This window comes from Rhinichthys klamathensis, unplaced genomic scaffold (genome assembly GCF_029890125.1).
Source record: "Rhinichthys klamathensis goyatoka isolate OS25496 unplaced genomic scaffold, OSU_Roscu_1.1 h1tg000157l_1, whole genome shotgun sequence".
NCBI classification, from domain to species: domain Eukaryota; kingdom Metazoa; phylum Chordata; class Actinopteri; order Cypriniformes; family Leuciscidae; genus Rhinichthys; species Rhinichthys klamathensis.
This window is the reverse complement of record NW_026606692.1, coordinates 4,778,964-4,804,260: the sequence shown is the minus strand read 5'-3', so window position 1 is coordinate 4,804,260 and position 25,297 is coordinate 4,778,964. Positions and strand designations below refer to the sequence as shown.

The window sequence follows — 25,297 nt, the reverse complement described above, 5'->3', positions numbered from 1 at the left end:
TCAGGTTGGTATTGTAAAGTGTTAGCAAGAATAAGACAAGATCGCTATGTAATTATCTATTTAAAACAGAATCTGCTGGTATGCAGACTTACTTGTATTTTTTTTGTTCTGCCCGTATGATGAGTTCATCTTACCAAAGTATAAAACCGCTATGGGATTCACTTTGAAACTGCATCACTTTGAGACATCCTATCGAAGAGTGCACAAACCGACAGCAGCTGTTAAATCGACGTGAAGTATTTTCTTTATTATTTTGACATTTGAGCATTGTTAAAGATAGAGAAAATGAGCTATACGTTCAGTCAGCAATATGAGGAAAAGATCCGCCCTTGCATCGACACCATCGACAATTTACGGTCTTTGGGAGTCGAAAAGGACCTGGCGTTGCCTGCCATCGTCGTCATTGGAGACCAAAGCTCAGGAAAGAGTTCTATTCTAGAGGCGCTGTCAGGAGTAGCGTTACCCAGGGGTAGTGGTAAGGAGAACACATAAAAAAATATTAAATAAACATATATATATAAAGCTAAAACATAGATGCATAAATATGTAAAAAAAAAAAAAAAGTTATTTAATGACTACATCCTATACCAACAAATGCTATGGCACAGTGATGGTATCTTTGCTATGATAGTGAATGATTACTATATGGAATTTGCATGGTAGGCTACATGGTAAAAATATTACTGAATTCGGATTCGCATACCAGCATATATGCTTACTATTCTTGCCATTTGATAAAAATAGTATGAGTAGCACACTAGTATGCAGTTCTGAATTCAGCATATGTCTGGCATTCACTCTTTCGTGTTTTGAACAGGAATTGTTACACGATGCCCTCTTGAGCTCAAGATGATAAGAACTAAAGGCGAGGACAAATGGCATGGGAGAATCAGTTACAAGAACTACAAGGAAGACATTGATGACCCAGCAGAAGTGGAGAAAAAGATTCGCGAAGGTAGAAAATGCTTAGAATGTATCCTGACAGCATTTATTAATGTCATATCTAATGTAGCAAATTATCTCAAAAGGAAAATATGTATAATTAATTATAATGGGTTATAATTAATTATGGATATTTAAATCAGCTTTCAGAATTAATTCTAGCAAAATTAACTTTACAATCAACTGATCTGTTCATCCATCGAACAGACAGCACAATCATTTAAACTCTAAGATAAATTATTCTCCTGGCCAAGAAGAATAACTTTCTTACTGTATATAGTACTAACAGTACCACATGCATGTAGGAAGATCAAACGCTTAAGTGATTTTGATTTGTGAGTTGGAAACCAAGAGACAACCAGTATAAAGGGGTTTAACAAATGGAACTATGGGGAACATACAACTAAACGCAAAAGAGATATACACAGAATGGAGAACAGTAAAGAAAAAGAGAGAGAACAAAGAATGGCAAGCTTGGTTAATCATATAACAAGAACCATCAGAGAATAAAAATCACCTTAATAAAGAGGTCAAAACTTAAAGATGTAGCCTATCTTAAAGGGGTCATCGGATGCAAAATTCACTTTTATATGGTGTTTGCATATAAATGTGACTTTGCAGTCTGTGGACACAACCACAATACAATGAAAAAAATCCTTTCACTCCTTTTTTTTTAAATCCTCAAAAAGCTTAAACACACTCAATAATCAAGCCGTTTGAATTTTCTGAGCAATATGATGCATATTGCTCATGTTCCGCCCACGACCACTGACATTCTGTCCTGTATTAGCATATTTCCGCCCTCAGCCATTTGTATACTGTCCACCAATGCAGGTTGCCAAGGCAGCACTTTATGTTTCTTGTGTCGACACCCCCCATGGAAGAGAGGGGTGGGGTGAGCAGTTGCTCATTATCATTTAAAGAGACATGCACCGAAATGGGTCGCTGTGAACAGAGCTGTTTTACACAACCATTGTGGAATTTTAACCAAAGTATGTTACAAACTTTAGACCCTAAATAATCATACCAATTTGTGGAAAATGGGCATCCGATGACCCCTTTAATAGTTGAGAAGCAGTTACTTGCATTGTCTTTGAGGCTGAACAAGAGTCTGGATGCGTGAATAGAGTAGACGATTCTTGATGAGGTCGTTGGGAGTGAGCTGATGGCCCGCAGGAGAATAAAACACAAGTAACTTAAAGGTATAGGTATTGTGGTGCCTGGGGATGGGGAGTCATCAACCTCCCTGGAAGGCCTTTGAAACTCGAGGAGAGAGTCACTGACACAGGTCAGTGTCATCAAGGTCCGCAAAGTTAATACCAAATACTGATTACAGAAAGGTCCTTACATTAGAATCCTGTCGTATCTGTTTGGTAAACATGGCAATATCAGGTAGAACCTCATGTAGGACAAAAGCTATTACAGAATTACATTTCTTTAGTGCATAATCTTATCTTAACTACGAATAGGAAAAGGCAGATTACAAAAGCATCGTAACTCTACAAAAAATCCTAAAAACTGTCATAACTTTAAGACAACCCCACTGGTGTCCTAACTTCAAAATTGTTTGAAAGCCTACTCTAAAAATCACATACCAATAGCCCAACTTTTGTGAACACCCAAATGATGTGCTGTACTTTGACGTTAAAACACTGATAATTACAGCATCCCATGAAATACAGTGATAGGCTTTGCCTTTTCTACCAGGCTTATCAAAACTTCTCTTTCAGTAGCACTTAATTAAAAGCACACCTATTTCGTTTCTCCATTTTAATCTCTAGCATTTACTTGACAGCAGCTAATTGCACATCGGTGGTTGCTTGGTAACAGACCTGAGAGTTAATTGAGTGGTTGAACTCAATGGAGCGGCTTAAGATACTAAGATGAGATTTTATAAGATAGGATACTAATCCTAAATCAAGTTAAGATTTGCTTCTACAATACGAATTTGTGAAAAGTGGAAAAGGGGGAAGGTTTACGATGCCTAAAATATGATCGAGCATCTTGATTGCATCTAAACACACTAATTATATTTGTAGCCCAGGATGAGATGGCTGGAGTAGGTGTTGGCATTAGTGACGAACTCATCAGTCTGCAGATCCATTCTGCCAATGTTCCTGACCTCACTCTCATTGACCTCCCTGGTATTGCACGAGTCGCAGTCAATGGTCAACCTGAGGATATTGGAGAAACAGTAAATTTAACTTTCTTATAATGGTTTCAATAATGACCGGGGGTTTTTTGCCCCCAAAAGTATGCTTTTTTTTACATTATTATTTTCTTTTTATATGATGTTTTGTTGGAAAGACCATTGTGATGTCATTGTCTGTTTAAAGACTCAGGAAAATTAATTATATGCATTTCTTCTAGATTAAGACACTGATCAGGAAGTTTATTTCAAGGCAAGAAACAATCAACCTGGTTGTGGTGCCATGCAATGTTGACATCGCGACCACAGAAGCATTGCAGATGGCTCAGGGGGAGGACCCTGAGGGCGAAAGAACTTTAGGTGTGCATTTCTCGTTGCATTTCATTACTATAAATCAAACTGAATCAGATTCATAACCATTGTTTGTCTACTACTACAGGCATCTTAACAAAGCCGGATCTGGTGGATAAGGGCACTGAAGGGACAGTGGTAGACATTGTGCACAATGAGGTCATTCACCTTACTAAAGGCTACATGATTGTAAGGTGCAGGGGACAAAAAGAGATTAAAGATGAGGTCACTCTTAATGAGGCCACAGCAACAGAGAATGCCTTCTTTAAAGACCATCCTCATTTCAGGTGGGTAAATTGTCACAACATTTAGTTATTTTTTGAGATTCAAGCTGAAATAGTATATTCCAAAATTGTATTGTTGAGGAAAAAGTCACATCAATGTATTATGACCAATAAATGAAACAACAAACATTATGAACATTATAAAACAAATTATTGTGGCATTTATTATAAACAACATTATAAAAGACAAGCCTAAACAGATTTATTTAAAATGAAACTTTAACTTTAAGCTTTTTTTTTGTATGCTTGACAATTAAGAGGGCTTGACAATACGGACCACCCGTTGGTCAGTGACAAGCAAGAGAATGGGGCCAGTTGACAAAATTTTCACTTGGCCAATCGGGCCAGTGCTGCATCTTCACGGAAGTTGATAATTTGCATGTTTTTAAGGCTTGCCAACTTAAATATTCAAGCATTCAAGCTGTCTAACCGCACGCAAATACTCTTTCACGACTTCGTGAGCTTTTGGACATGTTCACACTGAGTTATATAGATTTTGTACAATATATCTGAGTGCCACCACACGCGTGCGCTCCAAACAGAGAGAGCGCAATAGAATAGGAGCGCAATAATTCTGACTAAATATTGTTCAACAACAAATATTTTAGCAATATGTATATGCCATGTGTAGAAATTTAAACCTACAAGTAAGTGTATTTTTTATGAAAGCAGTAACTCTAAAGTGACTATTGTAATGGTGTAGCCTAATTAAATGTAGTTTATTTTGTCTTGTATTTATTTTGATTTTTAGTTTAGTGAATTTAACAATTAAATCATTATTTTAGTTTTTTGATTGTAATGTTGCAAAGTTAGAATGTAATGTGATTTTAACCCTTTGTTGCACATAATATATACCAGGGCCTACATGGTTACATTCACTACGCTATTTGTTTTCATAGCCTTTAATAAGAACATTGTCTGTAGGACAACATTGGACAGGATGTGAAATAATAATAATAATAAAATAAAAAAATAGGCTACAAATATGTTTTTTTTAATCCAAATAGAAAAAGTTAGAAAAAAGAGAGATATGTACCATATATCGCCATTCACCCAAAAAATAGTGATATGATTTTTTGTCCATATTGCCCAGCCCTAATTCACACAAAATGATGTCAAATGGCCTGTCAAGTATCATCGTAAACATAGTCGGTTAAGTCTTAAGTGAACCTAAACATGTGGGAGATAAGATGCATGTGTAAATATTGGATCCAGCTCTTAAAGTGACAGCAGCCTAATATTCCTGGTGCCATCTGTTTTCATGTTAATCAAACAAACGACAGAAAAAAAATGCTCACTGCTCTTGACTGAATATCTTTAATTAGGGTTAATCAATATTTATACAGTGAAGACTAGTGATATTTTATATTTGATTACTATTTATGTGCCTAAAAATCTTGTTTAGACCTACATGCAAAACCTGAAAAGAACTGTTTATTTAATTGTATTCTGTTGCATTAATTTGTGCTATTGCTTGTAATTTGATTATTTGTTCTTATTTTATTACTGACGGTCTTTAACAATATTTAAAATGTAAATGAGTTAGGCTAGTAGTTTTTGGTGTCATAACCTTATTTGTTAAGTTTACATTAATCAAAAACAACTAAAACAATAACTAGACATGTTTTATTTTATTTATTTTATTACTTTTTTTTGTGGTGGGGCCAGTGAACATTTTTTTTAGGGCAAGTAAAAATTTCAACCACTGGCCCGACCAGGCCAGTAGATAAAATATTTAGCGTTGAGCCTGTAATATAAATAATTTTGGAATAGGCCTATAAGTCGCAGGATGTTTCAGGTGATGAAAAAAAAGAGACTTATGTTCTTCACAGAAAAAAGATTTGTTATTTGCTTTTGTGGTTATTTGTATAACATTTCTTCTTCACCTGAGGTATGCCCCAAAAGTGCAAATGCAAATTAGTACCCTTTATTAGTTTTTTTTTGTAAATTAGGGGTGTTGTGTTCAGTTACAGCTCACTTAATGTATTTGTGTTTTTTTTTTTCTCCAAGCAAACTCTATGAAGAAGGTTTTGCAACTGTTCCTAAGTTGGCTGAAAAACTAACAATTGAGTTGGTTCATCACATTCAGGTGAAATATATCTTTTTTGTACAAAAAAGACCTACAGAACATTTAGACTCATAATAAAAACACGGTATCTTATTTTCATATGACTAATCTTCTATATAGAAATCATTGCCTAGTTTAGAAAAGCAAATCAATGAGAAGCTCGCTGAAACACAGACGGAACTGCAGAAATATTGCAACGGACCCCCATCAGACCCTGCAGAAAGACTGAAGTTTCTTAGTGATGTGAGTACAGCATTAAAATCTACACAGTACCAAAGTGTGAAGGTAACACTTTAGAATACTGTTCCGTCATTAATGAATAAGACACAGGAACAAATGAGTGACACATTATTAACACTCTACCATTAACTAACAAGAAACTGATTAACGAATAAGTATTAGTACTCAGTTGAATGTGGAAGTTCACTATTAGCGAATCAGTAACTATTATTTTTTAAATACCTCCCAGAGGACTACTACTCAACTTTCAACTCAACTTTATTTATAGAGCACTTTCAACACCACAAGTGGATCCAAAGTGTTGTACAGAAGGTATAAAAAATAAATAAAAACAATGCAAACATATGACATACACAACTTACAAAGCATTTCAGGGCTAACCATTTCAGGGCTAAGCCCTGAATACCAACCTGATACCAACCTGATCAAATGCTAAAGAGAACAGATAAGTTTTAAGCGCACTCTGAAAAACACCCAATGAAGGACAAGTTTTTACAGACAGAGGAAGGTCATTCCAGAGCCTAGGAGCTGCAACAGAGAATGCCCGATCACCTTTACATTTTAAACGGGATCACGGAACTATGAGAAGCAATTGATCATTTGAGTGCAGAGATCTACTGGATTGACAGCGGCTGATTAAATCAGTAACATACTCAGGTGCTAGGCCATGCAGAGATTTAAAAACATACAACAACGCTTTGTATTGAACTCTGTATCGTATGGGTAACCAATGTAATTTAATTAACACCGGAGTAATGTGCTCTCTCTTCTTAGTGCCCGTTAAAAGTCTGGCAGCTGAGTTCTGAACGAGCTGCAAACGGGAGAGAGAAGCCTGACTCACACCCAGATACAACACATTACAATAATCCAAACGAGATGACACAAAGGCATGAACAACCTTCTCCATATCGTCAAAAGAAAGGATAGATTTCAATTTAGATATTGATCTAAGATGGAAGAAACTATTCTTAACGACAGCATTGATTTGCCGGTAAAATTTAAGCTCAGAGTCAAAAATGACACAAAGGTTCCTCACGCTAGACAGTTTTTTCCCAGGAAACAACCCCAGGCAGTCATCATCCACACACCCCTTATTTCCAAATAAAATCATCTCGGTCATATCCTCATTTAATTGGAGAAAGTTATTCGCAAGCCAACACTTAACTTCGGCCAAACATGCATGAAGAGACTGAATGGCACATTTATGCCCGTGTTTCAGTGTGGTAAATAAATTTGAGAATCGTCCGCATACAGATGATACTGAATTCCAAATTTCTCGAAAATCGAACCTAGAGGGAGCATATAAAGGGAAATTAAAATTGGTCCCAGTATAGAGCCATGTGGAACAAGAGGGGCAATGGAAGAAAAATAATCCCCTAAACTGACTGAAAAAAGTCCTATCCTTCAAATAGGAAGAGAACCATTTCAGGGCTAAGCCCTGAATACCAACCTGATCCCTAAGACGATCAATTAGAATGTTATGATCAACTGAATGAAATGCCGCTGTAAGATCTAACAAAAGCAAAACAACACGGTTTCCAGAATCAACACCTCGTAGGATATCATTAGAGACCCTCAGAAGAGCAGATTCTGTACCACGACCAGCTCTAAAACCTAAGGCAATTTTGAAATCGGACGAAAACTACTCATGTCAAAGGGGTCTAAGACGTTTTTTTTAAAAGGGGCTGAATAACCGCATGCTTAAAACTAACCGGAACAACACCAGATGACAAACTAGTATTCATTATAGACAGAATACTAATAACTACTATATACGGGGTCATAATTGACATGATTAATGCATAATATATAATTAATTGAAGTGAAGGTCATGCCCCACTAGTAATGACTCCAGTATTCCAAATTATTGATTATTATTATACTTGTATTTTATAATTATAATACTAATTATTTAGATCAGCATTCTAAAGTGAAAATGACTAAAATAAGTGTAAGCTATTGAGGGTTTTGTAAGGTTTTGGATAGGAATGACTCAAGTGTCACTAAACTTTTATAGGAACCGTAATTATGAACCTTTATATAGTAGTTCTTAGTAGTCCTCAGGTATGAAAGAAATCTGATAAGCTAATAATGAACTACCTCATTCAACTGAGCTTTATTACTAACTCATTTGTTAATTAGAGTTACTTGTTAGTTAACAGTAGTTACTAGAATGTTAATAGTGCGTTACTCATTTGTACCTAGTTACTCATTAATGATGGAACAGTATTCTAAAGTGTTACCAGTATGAATATTAAGTCATATTGACATCATTGAGTTACTGACATCTTTAACATTTCATCATTGAATTTAGAAACTTGCAGATTTCACAGATGATGCTCTCAAACTGACCACTGGGGAAGCGCTTAAATGTGCACCAGATCTACTGATTTTTCAAGAACTTCGTGAAGAATTTGCAAAATGGAATGTCACTTTGGATGACTCTAGAAAATCATGTAAGTGAAGCATTCTTTGTACCTTCTTAGTCTACTATTATTTTTATCATTTTTGTTTTGCTTTAAAATATTTGCTTTATAATATATCTGCTGTATCCCCCTTCATCACAGTTTCAATCTGTTAATTAGGCCTACCAACTTAAATCTCTAATTTAATCTAGGTAACATTTTTATTAATAAGAACTTCCTGATGCTATAATGGAAAAAATGGTCATGTCTGTAACAACTTTTCCCCTGTTTCCACCTTATTTAGTTTTTGGTCGATCAGATCAGATCACAAGTAGATGAGGGAGACACATTCCTGTTTACATAGTATTTTAATATATCTCTTTTGTCCTCTTTCAACCTCATGTCCCGATTTCTTCAAGGGGAGTGTTTATGGGTGGGTAAATGCACAGGCTTTTTCAGATCTTTCGATCTAATGGATGAAATAAGCTCACACATTTATATATGAGCAGCACCATTAGTTTCTGCTCTGATAGCCGCAAGACCACACCAAACAAGGTGAGTGCGTGTTAGAAATCAGGTACAGTGAAGGAACATTGTGTTTGGTAAGTTTTTTTGTCTTCAAACCAAACTTGGGTCTTTAGCCAACCATCTGGCTAGCGCATACCCATGAGGTAATTTGGCAGAGAGTAAAGGTGGTCTTTTGTGGCTGTTTGAACACATTCAACTACATGAACGTTTACACACAATCTGGTCGAATGCGATTTGTTCTGGAACAGTGGCGGCGTTTCACAAAAACCTAGGGTATGACATGATTCCTTCTTCTGGCCATACAAAAACGACATTCCCATGCAATCATTTTATACTATCTAATCAAAATGTGGAAAAAATCCGGCTGGAACAACTTACAAATGACAATGAAAATCTGAGGTGCTAATTGTGTGCTTTATTTAATGTAAAAATAATTAAGAGTTTATACTATCATTTTTCGTGACCTTTATATACATAGTAAAGCAACAATGGATAGGCTAAATCACCTCAGATCTTGAAAATAAATTAAAGGAAACAACAAAGTTCAAACTATAAACTCAAGGTTAACAAGCAAGTGGATTCTATGATAAAAAGATTGTTTCAGTCACTCAGAATGTATTTTTAATCATGTTAAAATTGTGTAAGATTTAGGAATTTGATAATGTACTTATCCATTTCGTTGCGAATGCAGTGCACTTGCAGAGAGAGGCCGCCCACGTGCTCTTCTGATTGGCTGTGATTTTTTATGAATTTCTCTCATCTTGGGTTGAGTCTGGTTAGGACACGGTTTAAATTTGTTTTTCAAAGCTGAAATTTCTGCCAAAGGCCAACTCAAGCAACAGAATTAACTAGCCCCAGACAGCAACATAGTGTCGGCCCAGATCCGGGCCACACATGTAGATTCAACTTGTACCAGATATGGGCCGGATCTGGGCAGACACTATGTTGTTGTCTAGTGTTGGGGAAGTTACTTTTAAAAAGTAGTGTTTGCTCGTTACTCGTTACTTCTTAAAAAAAAGTAATCCGTTACTTTACTTAGTTACTTACTTTTACATTACTTTTATGTTGCTTGACTTTCTGGAATATCTGTTCCTAAATGCGTGACACCGGTCTTGATAGCCTAGGACAAAATTAAATAGAAGACAAAAGCTTAGTTTTCAGACACACGACTCAGGGAGGCATAATGCATTTATCAAAAAATATATATATTTATGAAGAAATGCCCGTTAATGGAAAGCATATGCCTAGCACTGTTAATTTCATGGACGAATAATTTTCGTCATTATTTTCGTCAACGACATATTTTCACAGATGAAACCGAGACGATAACTTAATAAAAACCAGTTCTGAATGACAAAAACTATGACAAAAATCTATTGACATTTTAGTTAGGGACGATTTGGGAAGAGATCCAGTCAGAACTGATGTCCGGCTGCGTTCGTGGTAGATGCGCACATTTGAGTCGTAACGTAGGCTACTGCTCTACCCGGCGTCACTAGAGTTTGCATGCACTTGATGCATAGCATGTCTCATAAAATTGTATGAAAAACTGTATCAAAAATGTAAACGTCTGGGAGAAAGAGAAGAGCAGCGTACGGTTTTCTGTGCTCACACACACCCGAAACGCGCAGCCATATACATAGACACCTATACAGCGCGTGAGTACTGAACTGAGCTCTCTTTCGCATCTGAATGGTAGTGGGAATACCTCCATCTCTCAAAAGTTAGAGTTGGCTGCTTCTCGCTTGCCATGATTGCTCTGCTACCAGAGCAGTACCGTGTGGAGCTTGTGACTATTGCGCAAGTGCACAGCTGAGAAGGTGGTGTATCTGTCCCTGGGAACGTTGCGCAGAATTGAAAAAGGAACTAATTTGCTACGTTACTTTGTGACGCGTTACACACAACACTGTTGTTGTCCGGTGCAGCATCAAGAGTTGTTTATTTCCCATCTTTTGTCTGAATGCCAGGGTATGGTAACTGCCATTCATAAACGCCGCCCCTGTTCTGGAAGTAGTCGAAAGTTGACAAGCTCAAAGCATTTTAGACCCCGTTTATTTAGCGTCGTCCAATTAACCGATCAACCAAACTGCATCTTAATACCAGGTGTAAACAGGGCCTTTCATTTTCTTTAATGTATGAAAAGCTGATTGACTTTAATCACTGATCCCTTGGCAGCTCTTTCAAAAGTATATTTTGTGATAATATTAAGCATCTACTGACATTATTCATAAATCTTTTGCAGCCATAAATAAGATTAAGAATGAAGTTGATACATATGAAGCCAAGTATCGGGGAAGAGAGCTTCCAGGATTCATCAATTACAGTACCTTCGAAAAACTTGTTAAGAAACAGATCAAGGTGCTGGAAGAACCTGCCATAAAGACGCTGAATACCATCTCTGGTTTGTGTTGTTTTTTTATATTTCAAATCCCACCCACTCCATTTCCACAGTTTTTAATCATTTACTAATGTGTTAAATATTTTCATATTGACTTCACTTTGTGCACGTGGGCCCTTTGCTATTCTAAAGATAGATAAGGCAGTTATCTAGAACTGTTGCCTCAAAGGTGGAATCTTAGAATTGTCAAGAATATCAAAGAAATCTAAATTTATTTATTTTTTTGCTAAAGAAGCTGTATTGACAGTGTGTTTGTGTTTACATAGATCTGGTTTCAAAGAAGTTCATCCAGCTGGCCCAGTACAGCTTCAATGGATTCCCTGATCTTCTGAAAACAGCAAAGGTATATGGATTTTATGCCAATGATTGATAATGCTTTTAAATTTCATACACATTAATCACATTACTATGCCTTTAAATCATCACATTTAAAGTGCCCCTGTTATGGTTTTTCGAATATTCCCTTCCATGCAGTGTAATATAGCTGTTTGTGAATTTAAACGTTCTGCAAAGTTGAAAGTGCATTATAAATAAAGTTATTGTCTCCCAAAAGAAAGAATCGACTCCGAACTGCCTTTACAAGTCATTTTGAATCGAATCCTACTGCTTTACGGTTTTATGTCACTAGAAGATATAGATTTGCATTATGCTCGCCTACGTTGTCTGCCCACGAACAACTTGACCCACCCTCAAATGTCATTTTACTGATGATTGCTTTCAATGTAGGATTATGCACTGTTATTGATAGAGTTCCTGCATGTGCACCGCAATAAATTAGAAATACACACATAGGTTTGTTGATGGACATACATTTGTTCACGAGTTCACACTTACATACAATTAGAGGGAGTAAAGTTTAATGCATCTTTGGCGTGCTGTCCGGGGGAGGGATACTCCCCCTGTATGTAAGTAGTTAGGACTAGAAGTGTGGAGAAGGGGCAGCGGAGGGGTGCTGCTAAACTGTCAATAAATTGAGGTGAGACTGCTGAATCTATAAACACCTCTTATCATTGATTGTTGAGTGCTCTCCACCCATGTTAATTATCTGAACGTGCTCCTCCCGAACTTTGTTAATAAAACATCATTTAATTCTAATGGTGAGGAATTACAGTTTCAGCATCTCTTAATGTACCTCAAACTGAGAAGAATATAATTGGGAAACTTCCTTGCGATGGAGGTTCGGGTTGAATAACCAGTTCTTCCAACGTTTCATCATCAAACTCACGCTCGGCTTGATATGGTAAAATCTATTTTACAGTGTGTACAATCGATGAGGACTGAGAAAACCTCCGGACAGAGCTGCAGTTCAGTTGTGGCAATGGGCGTTAGCTTACCGGAACACGTGCTGTACACTGTAGACAAATCACAATAGACTGGGCCATCAGGCCAATCAGAGCAGAGTAAGCCCTCGGAAAGGAGGGATTTAGAGAGACTGATTCATCCGAAGAGTTGTTGTGCAGAGAGCGTGATTTGGACCCAGTTAACTGCCCAGTGGCTTCAGTACTGGAGTTTCTCCAAGACCGCTTTTCTGCTGGGCTTACCCCGTCCCCACTCAAGGTTTATGTGGCTGCCATTGCGGCTTTTCACGCTCCTCTGAGTGATGGTCCTCTGGGGAGGCATCACTTGGTCGTACGCTTCCTCCGTGGAGCCTGGAGGATGAGACCTGCGACTCGCACCAGGGTTCCCTCTTGGGACCTGGCAGTGGTTCTCGAAGGGCTGGCCGAGCCCCCCTTCGGACCACTGGAGTCGGCTGAGGCCAAGAACCTTTCGTTTAAGGTGGTCTTTTTGTTGGCCATTACTTCTCTGAGGTCTCCTGAGCACAAATACAAGGCGCTCCAGGCGCTTTCTATTTCTAATGGGTGCTTGGAGTTTGCTCCAGGCAACATTAAGGCCATCTTACATCCCAGGCCCGGTTATTTGCCAAAGGTGCCATCTAATGTGGCACGGCCTATGGTTCTGCAGGCATTTCATCCTCCACCTCAAGTGACGGCGGATGAGGAGAGACTTCATCTGCTCTGCCCTGTCAGAGCACTGCAGTGTTATATACAGAGGTCCTCCTCATGGCGGAAGTCGGACAAGTTGCTGGTGTGTTTTGGGTCGCCCAAGAAGGGGCTTCCCGCCTCTAAGCAGACCATCAGCAACTGGATCGTTCAGACTATTTCCCTGGCCTATCAGGTGCGCAATTTGCCTTCACCTATGGCCGTGAGGGCTCACTCAACCAGAGGCATGGCGTCCTCTAGAGCCCTCCTTTCAGGGGTTCCTATCCATGACATATGTGAGGCGGCTGGCTGGGCCACTCCGCACACATTCATGAGGTTTTACAGTCTGGACCTTCCCTCTACACCCGGTGCACGAGTGCTTTCGTCCTAAGTTGTGCCTGAAGTCAGCTTCACACTAGGATGAGCGGGGTTCGTTGTGGTATAGTGGGTATCTCGTTCCCCTAGTGTCGTCACCGACGCAGTTCGAGTTCCCTCGAAAGGGAACGTCTCGGGTTACGTATGTAACCCTTGTTCCCTGAGAAAGAGAACGAGACACTACGTCGGTTCGCCACTCCTCACCCCGCCTGGATCACTTGCTTCATAGCAAAAGCTGACATTTCTGTGTGCCGGCGTGCTTTTGTATACATCCGCTTATGCCGTCACACGCTACGTCATCACGCAACGCCAATAGGATTGGATTCGGTTTCATTCATAAATTCAGACGTGCTACGCTGAAGGGCGTTCCCCTAGTGTCGTCACCGACGCAGTGTCTCGTTCCCTTTCTCAGGGAACAAGGGTTACATACGTAACCCGAGACGTTTTCAGTAATTCTTTTTTATACTTTCTAAGACAAAGATCGAAGTTCAAGAATCACATTACTATGCATTTAAATCATCAGATTTAAAAGATTTTTTGTTGTTGTTTTATCATTTATTTTGTAATACTTTCTAAGACTAAGATCGAAGCCATCAAACAGGATAAAGAATCCCTAGCAGAATCCATGCTGAGGACCCAATTCAAGATGGAGCTCATTGTTTACAGTCAAGATGACATATACAGCCGGAGCCTGAGAGATGCAACGGAAAATATGGAAGAGGATGAAGAAACTAAGGAAGGGGTAAATAGCAGCAGCGAAGGCTTTAGCACAGACAATCATGCCACCTTCCGAGAGATGTGGGTTCACCTTCAGTCCTACTTCACAGTAAGTGTGCCAACTAAAGCTTTCATGCCATCAGTGGAAGCTCAAATTGTGATGTGTATCTGAGATGCTGTCTTATCTATTTTACCAGATTGTAAGTAAGAGTCTGGCCGACCAGATCCCAAAGGTGATCCGCTATATGTTGCTTCAGGAAGCAGCTTTGGAGCTGCGAAGGAACATGTTGCAGTTGCTGAATGATAAAGATGGTGTGGAAAACCTGCTTAAAGAAGACTTTGACATTGGCCAAAAGCGGGAGAGCTTACTGAGTCGACAGAAACGTCTGAAGAAAGCACGCAGCCTCTTGGTTACCTATTAGAATTCACTTCATATAGCTGGTTCCAACATTTTTCAATAGTAATAATTTGAATAATAATAATAAAATTATCAAGAGGTTATAGCTTGAAATATTCAACATGGGGAACAAACATGCAACCTCACTTGATGTTTTTTGTTGTTTTTATTTTGGAAATTGCAATTGAGCTCTTTGTTAGGAAACAGGTGAAGGATCTAAAAATTATTTGTAGCAACCAACCATACATTTGTGTTGTTTTATTTCCTTTATTATTCATGCATTCATAATCATTTAATCAATTTGTTATTTTATTTAGTCTTATAATCATTAAAAATAAACTTTTACTCATTACACTAATTCATCATTGATCATTTTATTTATATTATATTATATTTTATCAGCTCTTATTGAAGAAAAGTTAAGGATCTAAGGATTATTGTAGCAACCTGCAGCTATCTGCAAGTGAGCAGTCATTAATTTGTGTGGTGTTTTATTTTCTTTAATATGCATTCATTCATGTATCATTTTATTATTCTACTTAATCATTTAATCATTTATATTAATCATTTAAACCATTTATGTACTCATTACATTGATTCATTCATTGATAAATTATTTTATAGAATATTTTTTCCCCCATTACTGTTTAGTCCTATGTTGTGTGATGAGTTGTCTTTGTGCGTTATAGATAAGAGAATGTCTCTATTTCAAAGTTTTAAAATCACAGGACAATGTTTTGAAGCAGAAATTTTCCATTGCTACTGCATGTGGCATAACAACACTTGTTGAATTTGTGCTGGTCAGACAAAGGTTTGAACATTGAAACCTGCACAACTAAGATGTTATTAAATAAACGTTTTTTTTTACTTTACTTGCATACTTTATTGTTTATTTTTACAGGCACAATGCACAATTAAAAGTAATTGCACCAGAGTTAGCTAATAGCTAATTTACACCTGCTGTTCCTGGGCAGGGCAGGTAAACATATAAAATAACATACAATATTGCATATACATAAAACATCACAATATACATGTCCAGGAATGTGAAATTGACAAAATCAGTATATAAAACAGATAATTTACAACACAGTCATTAGTGGTTGCAAATTTGTTCTGATAGTAGCCAGTACTTAAGCTTGTTTTTAAAAATAGAGAAGCTATCAATGCTTTGGATGTTTATGGGTAAGGAATTCCATATCCCCACTACTCTAACCGAAAAAGCTTTTTGACCAAAGGCTGTTTTTCTATACTGCGATACCAGATCTCCCCTGGCAGATGCTCCAGTCCTACCAGCACTTCTGTTATGGGCCAGGCATCCCTTAAAGGACAACTCCGGCGCAAAATGAACCTCGGGTGTAATAACACATTGGTACAGACTAAATCGTTCCCTGAGATTTGTTTTCATGATAATCGAATATAAAGAGTTTTATCTCTAAAAACAGTTTAGCTTATAACGCTAGTATATTGGGCATCGAGTAAGCAAAAAGAGATCGCTAGTTAATACCATTAACAAGGCTCAAATTAGCCCCACACTAACACGGCAGCATAATGAGTGTCCTTACATGCAAACCGAAGCATTGAGAACTTTGTAAGTGTATAGACAGTTTAATAAGAAGATACTTTACACAGACAGTACAGTTAGCGCATACAGACAGGAGCCATCTTGGAAAAAAGTCTCGATCAATCGAACCACGAAGGTGAGCAATCAGTACGTGTAGATATTGAAGATAAGATAAATTATATTTATTTTTTTATTTTCTCTGTTGCGTTCAGTGCTTCTCTTATGCGCTCAGTGCTTTTTTTCCGGAAACAACGGACCATATGAGATTCCAAGTCACAGTTCAGCTCACGTATCACCGTGTTCGTGGTTTGACTGATCGAGACTGTTTTCCAAGATGGGTCTTGTCTGTATGCGCTAGCTGTACTGTCTGTGTAAAGTATCTTCTTATTAAACTGTCTATACACTTACAAAGTTCTCAATGCTTCGATTTGCATGTAAGGACACTCATTATGCTGCCGTGTTTGTGTGGGGCTAATTTGAGCCTTGTTAATGGTATTAACTAGCGATCTCTTTTTGCTTACTCGATGCCCAATATACTAGCGTTATAAGCTAAACTGTTTTTAGAGATACAACTCTTTACATTCGATTATCATGAAAACAAATCTCAGGGAACGATTTAGTCTGTACCAATGTGTTATTACACCCGAGGTTCATTTTGCACCGGAGTTGTCCTTTAAGAGGAGGGGCAGCAAGATTATGAATAATTTTGTACATCAGGCATACATCAGTATAAAATACAAAATTATTAAAATTTAATTATTTTTTTACCTTTTTAAGATAGTACAATGATGATAGTCCCTTGGTTTTTTTGTCTAGCACTTTCATAATTTGTTTATGGAGGGAGTACACAGGTAACCTGACTCCGCCAGATGGATTTGTTCCGCATATCCATCTGGAAACCTTCCGTTGAAGTAGTTTTGGTAAGGGGCGAAAATACTGGTTAGCTGATTGGCCTATGTTGGTGATAGACGGGCCAAATCAACCAATCAGATCAACGAAGCATATGACGTACTAACAGAGTGACGACGAAAACACAACCACAAGCCAGGCTACTCTTGCTAAACAGAGAAACAGAGATCCAACAATGAGTCTTACTAAGTAAATGTTGATAACATGCATAGTAGCATTTACATCCAGGGCAATGTTAACTTAGTTAACGCTAGCTAGCTCATCACTCTGTATAGGTTGTTTGGCGTTCACATACAACATAAATATAGACGTGTATATAATACATGTATATATACAAAAAACATTTTAATCTTCATCCTTTATGACTGAGCCAACGTTGCTTATGAACAAATTGCTAGTGCTTGTTGTTAGCTATCGTTTGTTTGGCTTCAAGGACCTAATGACATTGTTTAACATACAATTAAGTTAGGTAACGTAACTAACGTTAACGTTTTTAAACTACCATTTATATGTGACATGCACCTCATCAACGACAATCCCCACCAAGTCTTCACGGTATACTTCGGAGGAAAGCATATCCCTCCATTTCACATTGAGTAACCAAGACTCAGGGCTACCAAACACCAACTGTATTCGGCCATGGAGGATGTCTGTATCGTTGATTCCTCCGAGCTGCATGGCAGAGACTCCTAGCTTCCCAGCCTCTCTGATCTGATCTTCCATCAGGGCAACCAACGGAGATACTACCACTATTATGGGATTTTTCACCTTTCCTATTTTCTTCACGACAAGAGGAGGCAATTGATAGATCAAACTCTTGCCGAAACCAGTCGGGAGAAGAGCAAAAACATCTTTTCCTCTGAGAAAAGCCTCCAGAGCAGTGTTTTGCTCTTCTTTCAGTGAAGAAATACTCTGTAATTCCGATAAAACTTGCTCGATAGCCACGCTGATGCTAGTTTCATCCGCTGAAGCCGCCATGTTCTTTAGACTGAACTGTCGCGCTTCTCGTTGCGTCACACCTCAACCCGCCTCAAAGCCAACGCTGATTGGACGTTCGTTTGGTGAACTGCTCCCAAATTTTCTTTAACGGAAAGTATCCAGACTGATCTGCGAGTGAAACCTTGAAAGCTCGCGAGATCAGGATGGTCTCACGAGGCTAGTACACAGGCTTAAGTGTAGTTGCACCTGCTTGTGACCAAGTTGTAAAACAATACGACAAACTAATTAATTTAACTAATTGTACCATCACTTTCCTTGGTTCCTCCCTCTGCAAATTGGGCTGATAAATAACTTACAGTTTTTCTGAATTGCTAAAATACTTAATCCTCTGAACCAAATTCTTTGTAGCCTAAACCAATATGTCAAATAAATCACTTGAACATTAAACAAGTTCAGAAAGTTAAGACTCTAAACTCTAAAATCATTCTCATCACTAAAATACTCACTAAAATACATTTTGCACTGTGATGTTATGTTTCAAAATGCTAAACACAGGCAGGCAAAAGTTAAATAAAGCTGCAGTCGGCAAGTCTGGCAGATTGAGGGGATTTAGCCAAAATTTTGAATGTTTACAACTCTCATGCCCCTCCCCCACTACCTCCGAACACCCTCCCATCGAGTTTGTGCTTGTCAGTGCGTGTGTACCAGATTTTCTGTGAATGTGCCCGTCTCTTCAGCATCGATGCATCATTTTCTTTTCTTTGGTTGTTTTGGACCTCCTAGCTCTGGTTGTTAAAGGACAACTCCGGCGCAAAATGAACCTCGGGTGTAATAACACATTGGTACAGACTAAATCGTTCCCTGAGATTTGTTTTCATGATAATCGAATATAAAGAGTTTTATCTCTAAAAACAGTTTAGCTTATAACGCTAGTAAATTGGGCATCGAGTAAGCAAAAAGAGATCGCTAGTTAATAACATTAACAAGGCTCAAATTAGCCCCACACTAACACGGCAGCATAATGAGTGTCCTCATGCAAACCGAAGCATTGAGAACTTTGTAAGTGTATAGACAGTTTAATAAGAAGATACTTTACACAGACAGTACAGCTAGCGCATACAGACAGGAGCCATCTTGGAAAACAGTCTCGATCAATCGAACCACGAAGGTGAGCGAACAGTACGTGTGTAGATATTGAAGATAAGATAAATTATTTTTATTTTTTTTATTTTCTCTGTTGCGTTCAGTGCTTCTCTTATGCGCTCAGTGCTTTCTTCCGGAAACAACGGACCATATGAGATTCCAAGTCACAGTTCAGCTCACGTATCACCGTGTTCGTGGTTTGACTGATCGAGACTGTTTTCCAAGATGGCTGCTGTCTGTATGCGCTAACTGTACTGTCTGTGTAAAGTATCTTCTTATTAAACTGTCTATACACTTACAAAGTTCTCAATGCTTCGGTTTGCATGTAAGGACACTCATTATGCTGCCGTGTTAGTGTGGGGCTAATTTGAGCCTTGTTAATGGTATTAACTAGCGATCTCTTTTTGCTTACTCGATGCCCAATATACTAGCGTTATAAGCTAAACTGTTTTTAGAGATAAAACTCTTTACATTCGATTATCATGAAAACAAATCTCAGGGAACGATTTAGTCTGTACCAATGTGTTATTACACCCGAGGTTCATTTTGCACCGGAGTTGTCCTTTAACCGAGGAATTGGAAACAGGGGAGGGGGTCTCTGTGGTGTGCACGAACTGTGATTGACAGTCAGATCTCTCGAAGCCCTGCGCTGATTGGACCAGAAGAACCGGGAGTGGTGGATTTTTGCTAAACAAATAACACGCTCCAGGTGGAGGTAGAAGCGCAGGGTTTTTTCTAAAACCGGCTGATTTATGTTGTTCTGTCGGAGCATAGTGTCGGTTTCCAACGCATTCTCACCCCAAGGCGTCACTAAAATGACAATTTTGACCATGCTTCAATATTCGACGCTTTAGGCACCCTTTAGCGTCAGTTACATGACGCGATCCTAGGGCGTCATCTTACTGACGCTTTACCTTTAGCGTCAGTTAGATGACGCGGGTAGGTTTAGGTCTGGGGTAGGGTTAGGATTAGATAGCGTCATCTAACTGACGTTAAAGGTAAAGCGTCAGCAAGATGACGCCCTAGGATCGCGTCATGTAACTGACGCTAAAGGGTGCCTAAAGCGTCGAATATTGAAGCATGGTCAAAATGATTCCCAAGGCGTCAGTTTCATGACGCCTAGGGATGAGAATGGGCTGCGGTTTCAGTGAATATGATCAAAAAAATCTTGCCGACTTCAGCTTTAAATGAAACTAAAATATTGTTGTCATCGTTTACATACAATGATTAAATTTTTTCACACTTATCTAATGATTTGATTAAACCAACTGTAGTTAATTCAGGTATTTCCTTTCATGCAGTGTAATATAGCTGTTTGTGAATTTAAATGTTATGCAAAGTCGAAAGTGCACTATAAGTAGCCTACAGTTATTGTCTCCCAAAAGTTGCAGGTTTTTCCCTTTGCCTGGCAAACCTGTGATGTGGAAAAAGTCCTCAGGCCAGACCCAGCACAAAGACATGATGCTGAGGCAGAATGAATCTCTCATTGACCTTGATTTTGTAGTTGCACAACTCTTTTAAGTGTACTGTAACATGCTTTTCATTTAATGTTTTTAAAACTTTTTGGGTTTTGAAGTTGGAATACTGCATTTTCACGGTATGCAAGTGTACAGACATTCAATAGACCCCTGGGCCTACAATATTCAGTACAATTCTATACTTGCAGTACATACAGTTTACAATTTATTTTTGTAAGTTGTCATTACTTATTTACACAATTGCAAAATTTGTTTCCTTTATTACAATATACTTTTTTTCCTGTAACTGAGTGTCAAATGAATGATCTGTAGTTTATATATTTTGACTGGCTGTATGTATGATCTGAAATCATTATATGATTTTGAGCACAGACAAAATGGCTTTGATGCAATTGTTTCATTGGCAGAATCCATGCTGAGGACCCAATTCAAGATGGAGCTCAGTGTTTACAGTCATGATGACATATAGAGCCGCGGAGCCTGAGAGGTGCAAAGGAAAAGATGGAAGAGGATGAAGACAATAGAAAAAGTTTTAATTGCATAGGCATTAGCACAGACAGTCATGCCACCTTGCGAGAGATGAGGTTGCATCTGAGTCCTACTACTTGGTAAGCGTGCCAACTAAAGTTTTCTGTGCCATCTGACTGAGGAAGCTCAAATTGAAATGTATTTCACGAGTTCACACTTACATACAATTAGAGGGAGTAAAGTTATTGCATATTTGCACATTTGGCGTGCTGTCCGGGGGGAGGGCTCCGAGCTCGGAGTTCGGCCCGAACCCAGAGTACTCCCCCCGTATGTAAGTGGTTAGGACTAGAAGAAGTGTGGAGAAGGGGCAGTGGAGGGGTGCTGCTAAACTGTCAATGGATTGAGGTGAGACTGCTGAATCTATACACCTCTTATCATTGATTGCTGAGTGCTCTCCACCCATGTTAATTATCTGAACGTGCTCCTCCCGAACTTTGTCAATAAAACATCATATCTGAGATACTGTCTTCTCTATCTTACCAGATTGCAAGAAAACATCTAGCTGACCTGATCCCAATGGTGATCCGCTATATGTTGCTCCAGGAAGCAGCTTTGGAGCTGCAAAGGAGCATGTTGCAGTTGCTGCATGACATAGACGGTGAGGACAACCAGCTCAAAGAAGACTTTGACATTGGCCAAAAGCGGGAGATCTTACTAAGTCGCCACAAACGTCTGATGAAAGCACGCATCCTCTGCTGCTGAGGGGATGATATACTACAGTGAGCCTGGAAAATATATTTCCACTGCACACAGCCCAAAGAGGAGGAAGTCTGCACTTGTTGATCTCCTTGGGCAGACGTTCAACAACAGCAGTAGTACTAGTACGTCCATGCCTTCAGCTGCCTCCATAGCTGAATATGAGATGAAACGAAACCAAGAGGCTCCAACTTTACCACTGACAGATGACCTATTGGAATGGTAGAAATCTAAGGCACATGGCTACCCTCCCCTCCCCAAGCTAGCACAAAGTTTCTTGTGTGTCCCAGGGACAAGTGTATCAACAGAACGGATGTTCTCAACTGCTGGGGACATAATCAGTGCTCAGAGGAGTCTGCTCACCTCTGAGAATGTTGATCAGTTGCTGTTCTTGAAGAGAAACATGCATATGTGAGTCTCACTTTAATCTACTGGGAATGCATTATTTTGCATTAAAGATAAACCAGGTCTAAGCACTGAAATGTTTCCATTGTTTACATAAAAAGTTGGCCAAGTTGTAATATGTGCCTTAAGTTTTCAGAAGTCGATTTACAGAAAGATTTTCAGGTTACAGAAAACTCTTGTTAGAAAGCACTGCAGTCAATGTGTACATGTTTACAGAATACAAGTTAATTGTACCCCTGGGTGCTGAAATGTGATCTTATTTTGTAAGGTTTTATACCGGGTGTTATTCTTTTAGCATCACCTTTTTAGTAATGTATGCACTTCACATTTTTTTCCAGCAATAAATTGCTAGTTTGAGGGGTTTTTGTTAAATATAATTTGGACAAATTTGAAATATTGCTGCTTTGACTGATAAGTTAGAGAGATGTGACCTTTCTTTACAATACATAATTTAGTCACAAACTGTTGTCTCTCTCTGACAAATATGCATTTTTCAAGCTTATGGCTCTTTGACAGTTTGTGTATGCACTTTGCACTTATTGTACATTGTTGCCATCCTATAAAAAAAGATGTACTGTTAATAAATGAAATACATCATATGACTTTTTGACACATTTTTTTCTTCATTGACAGATATCGTGATATATCGTGGACGATTTTCTTGCAGTATATTGTCTGACACAGAATCGGTAATGTTGTGATATATCGTTATCGTAGTATTGTATTATGCGTTAACCTCTGATTCCCACCCCTAATCCTGTATCTTAAGACATTTATTCTCCCTGGCTTTTTAACATACCTTTAGCATGTTATTTTGGGTCTCTCTTTTTATAGTGTTGATTGCCTGTTGTTTTTTTATTATTTATTTTTTGCTTTTATTTCTATATTTTGTTCTTTTAATTCATTGCGATTCTTTTATCCATTGTAAAGCACTTTGGTCTACCTAGGTTGTGGTTAAATGTGTTCTATAAATAAACATTAATTGATTAATGTGCTGAAAAAGCTTCTTGTACTAAGTTTGAGTCTTGAGCAATATATTGTCGTATCTTATCAGAGTATCTGTGAGCTAGAGAACTTGTATTTCAACAAATGTCGAAAATGAAATTTCATGGTATCTTATCAGATCGGTGAGGCAGCAGAACGTTTCAACACGTTAAAAATGAAACTTCATGGCACCACAAAATTCCATAATCAACTGAATCGAATGTGTTTCTGATAGCTGTCCTCCGTCTGCAACAGACACAAATAATAATAAAAAAAAATTCAGTGGGATTCTGTATTGTTTGGACAGCAATGTTTATATCAGGATTGATCAATTACAGTACCTTTGAAAAACTTGCTAGGGAACAGAACAAGCTTTTGGAAGAATCTGCCATAAAGATGCTAAAGACCATATCCAGTTTGGTTGTTTTTTAATATTTAAAATCCCGCCCTCTCCATTACCATAGTTCACACGAAACTCACTTTGTGCACGTGGGACCTTTGTCATTCTGAAGAAGGATAAGGTCATTCTCTAGAACTGTTTCCTCAAAAGTGGAAACTTAGAATTGTCAAGAATACCAAATGTTACGATTTCCTGATTGGTCGAGAAACACAAGAGCAAAATAGAGGGTGGTGAATGGGTGTACAACAGCAAGAGACCAACACGTCTCCAGCCCCAGAATTTTCCACAACATTAACCCAAATATCTAACCTAAAATTCTAACTCCTCGTTAACCAAACTACCTAAACTAAAAGAAAACTAAAGTACAGCAAAACAAGCAAACTCCCTATAACATCAGCAGGAGAAAAATAAGTAAAATTCAAAATACAAGATTGATTGCCAATATAATCTTTAAGACATAAGGTTAAACTTATTTGGCTTGCTGTCCACTGATGAGGGTCTCAATGAAGCAGCTTCAACTCGAGCTCTGATATACCCCCACAGTAACTAAATATGAGATAGGATTACATAGGGCAAGGTAGGTACCTAAAATGGTGGAGTTAGGGGAGGTGGAGATAGGGATGCTGAAGAGAGGTGAGCAGCTACTTATATACTCTGGGCTGGCTGTTGATTGAAAGATTAGATGGGCTTGCTTCTCCCTAACTATACGTTTGGGAACTTCATAAAAATGGCCCCCACCTCCCTACAAACCTAAAAAAAAAAAAAAAAAAAAAAAAAACATATAATAAACACTTCCCCATATCCCTGCTTATCTTCATAACCAATTAAACAAACCTGTTTCCCTTAAGAAAGTTAACAATATCCTAACCTGTGCTCTGTCACCCATGCTCAACAATCCTTTTAATGTAAATTCCTGCACCCTTAATTCCCTCAAATTATTCCTCATTATCACTCTCTGTTTCTCATATCTCCTACATCTTATAATTATGTGCTCCACTGACGACTCTTCTTGGCATTCCTCACACAATTCTGTCAGGGGTTTTCCTATAATTTTCAATGATTTGTTTATAGCACCGTGCCCCAGCCTTAACCTTGTCATTACAGTTTCCTCTCTCCTGTCCCCACCACCTAACCTAGTTACTTTTACACTCTTTTGAATTTGATATACTGTAAATGTCTTCCTTTCTCCTCTCTGTCCCACCTTTCTTGCCACATTTGGATAGTTTTTTACCCAGATGATACTTTTGACCTCTGCTTTATTTATTTTAATTTGCATCTCTATTTCCCTTCTTTAAAGCCCTCTTTGCCAATTCATCCACCTGCTCATTCCCTTTCACCCTTACATGTTCTGGAACCCATAAATTGTACCTGTCCTCCCTGATTTGTTATCCTCGTAACTGACCGAGGGACTTCACATA

At 38.4% G+C, this 25,297-nt stretch overlaps 1 protein-coding gene across 1 annotated transcript; it reads left to right on the top strand.

The window, feature by feature from the left end:
* The first annotated feature begins 275 nt into the window (after positions 1-275).
* LOC130091033 (interferon-induced GTP-binding protein MxB-like) lies at positions 276-14,858 on the top strand. The gene is made up of 12 exons (XM_056258710.1): positions 276-475; positions 818-955; positions 2,982-3,136; positions 3,313-3,451; positions 3,531-3,729; positions 5,737-5,815; positions 5,915-6,037; positions 8,349-8,490; positions 11,210-11,368; positions 11,632-11,708; positions 14,297-14,545; positions 14,634-14,858. Exons 1-12 carry the CDS (start codon positions 286-288, stop codon positions 14,856-14,858), a joined length of 1,875 nt encoding a protein of 624 aa, XP_056114685.1. The 5' UTR covers positions 276-285.
* The last annotated feature ends 10,439 nt before the right edge of the window (positions 14,859-25,297 follow it).

What these genes read in the sequence shown, in the direction of transcription:
- LOC130091033 (XM_056258710.1), top strand. Translation starts at nt 286, where the DNA reads ATGAGCTATACGTTCAGTCAGCAATATGAGGAAAAGATCCGCCCTTGC. An exon ending in AGTTGGTTCATCACATTCAG is followed by an intron (nt 5,816 to 5,914) that starts GTGAAATATATC and finishes TCTTCTATATAG; the next exon opens with AAATCATTGCCTAGTTTAGA. An exon ending in ACCTTCAGTCCTACTTCACA is followed by an intron (nt 14,546 to 14,633) that starts GTAAGTGTGCCA and finishes CTATTTTACCAG; the next exon opens with ATTGTAAGTAAGAGTCTGGC.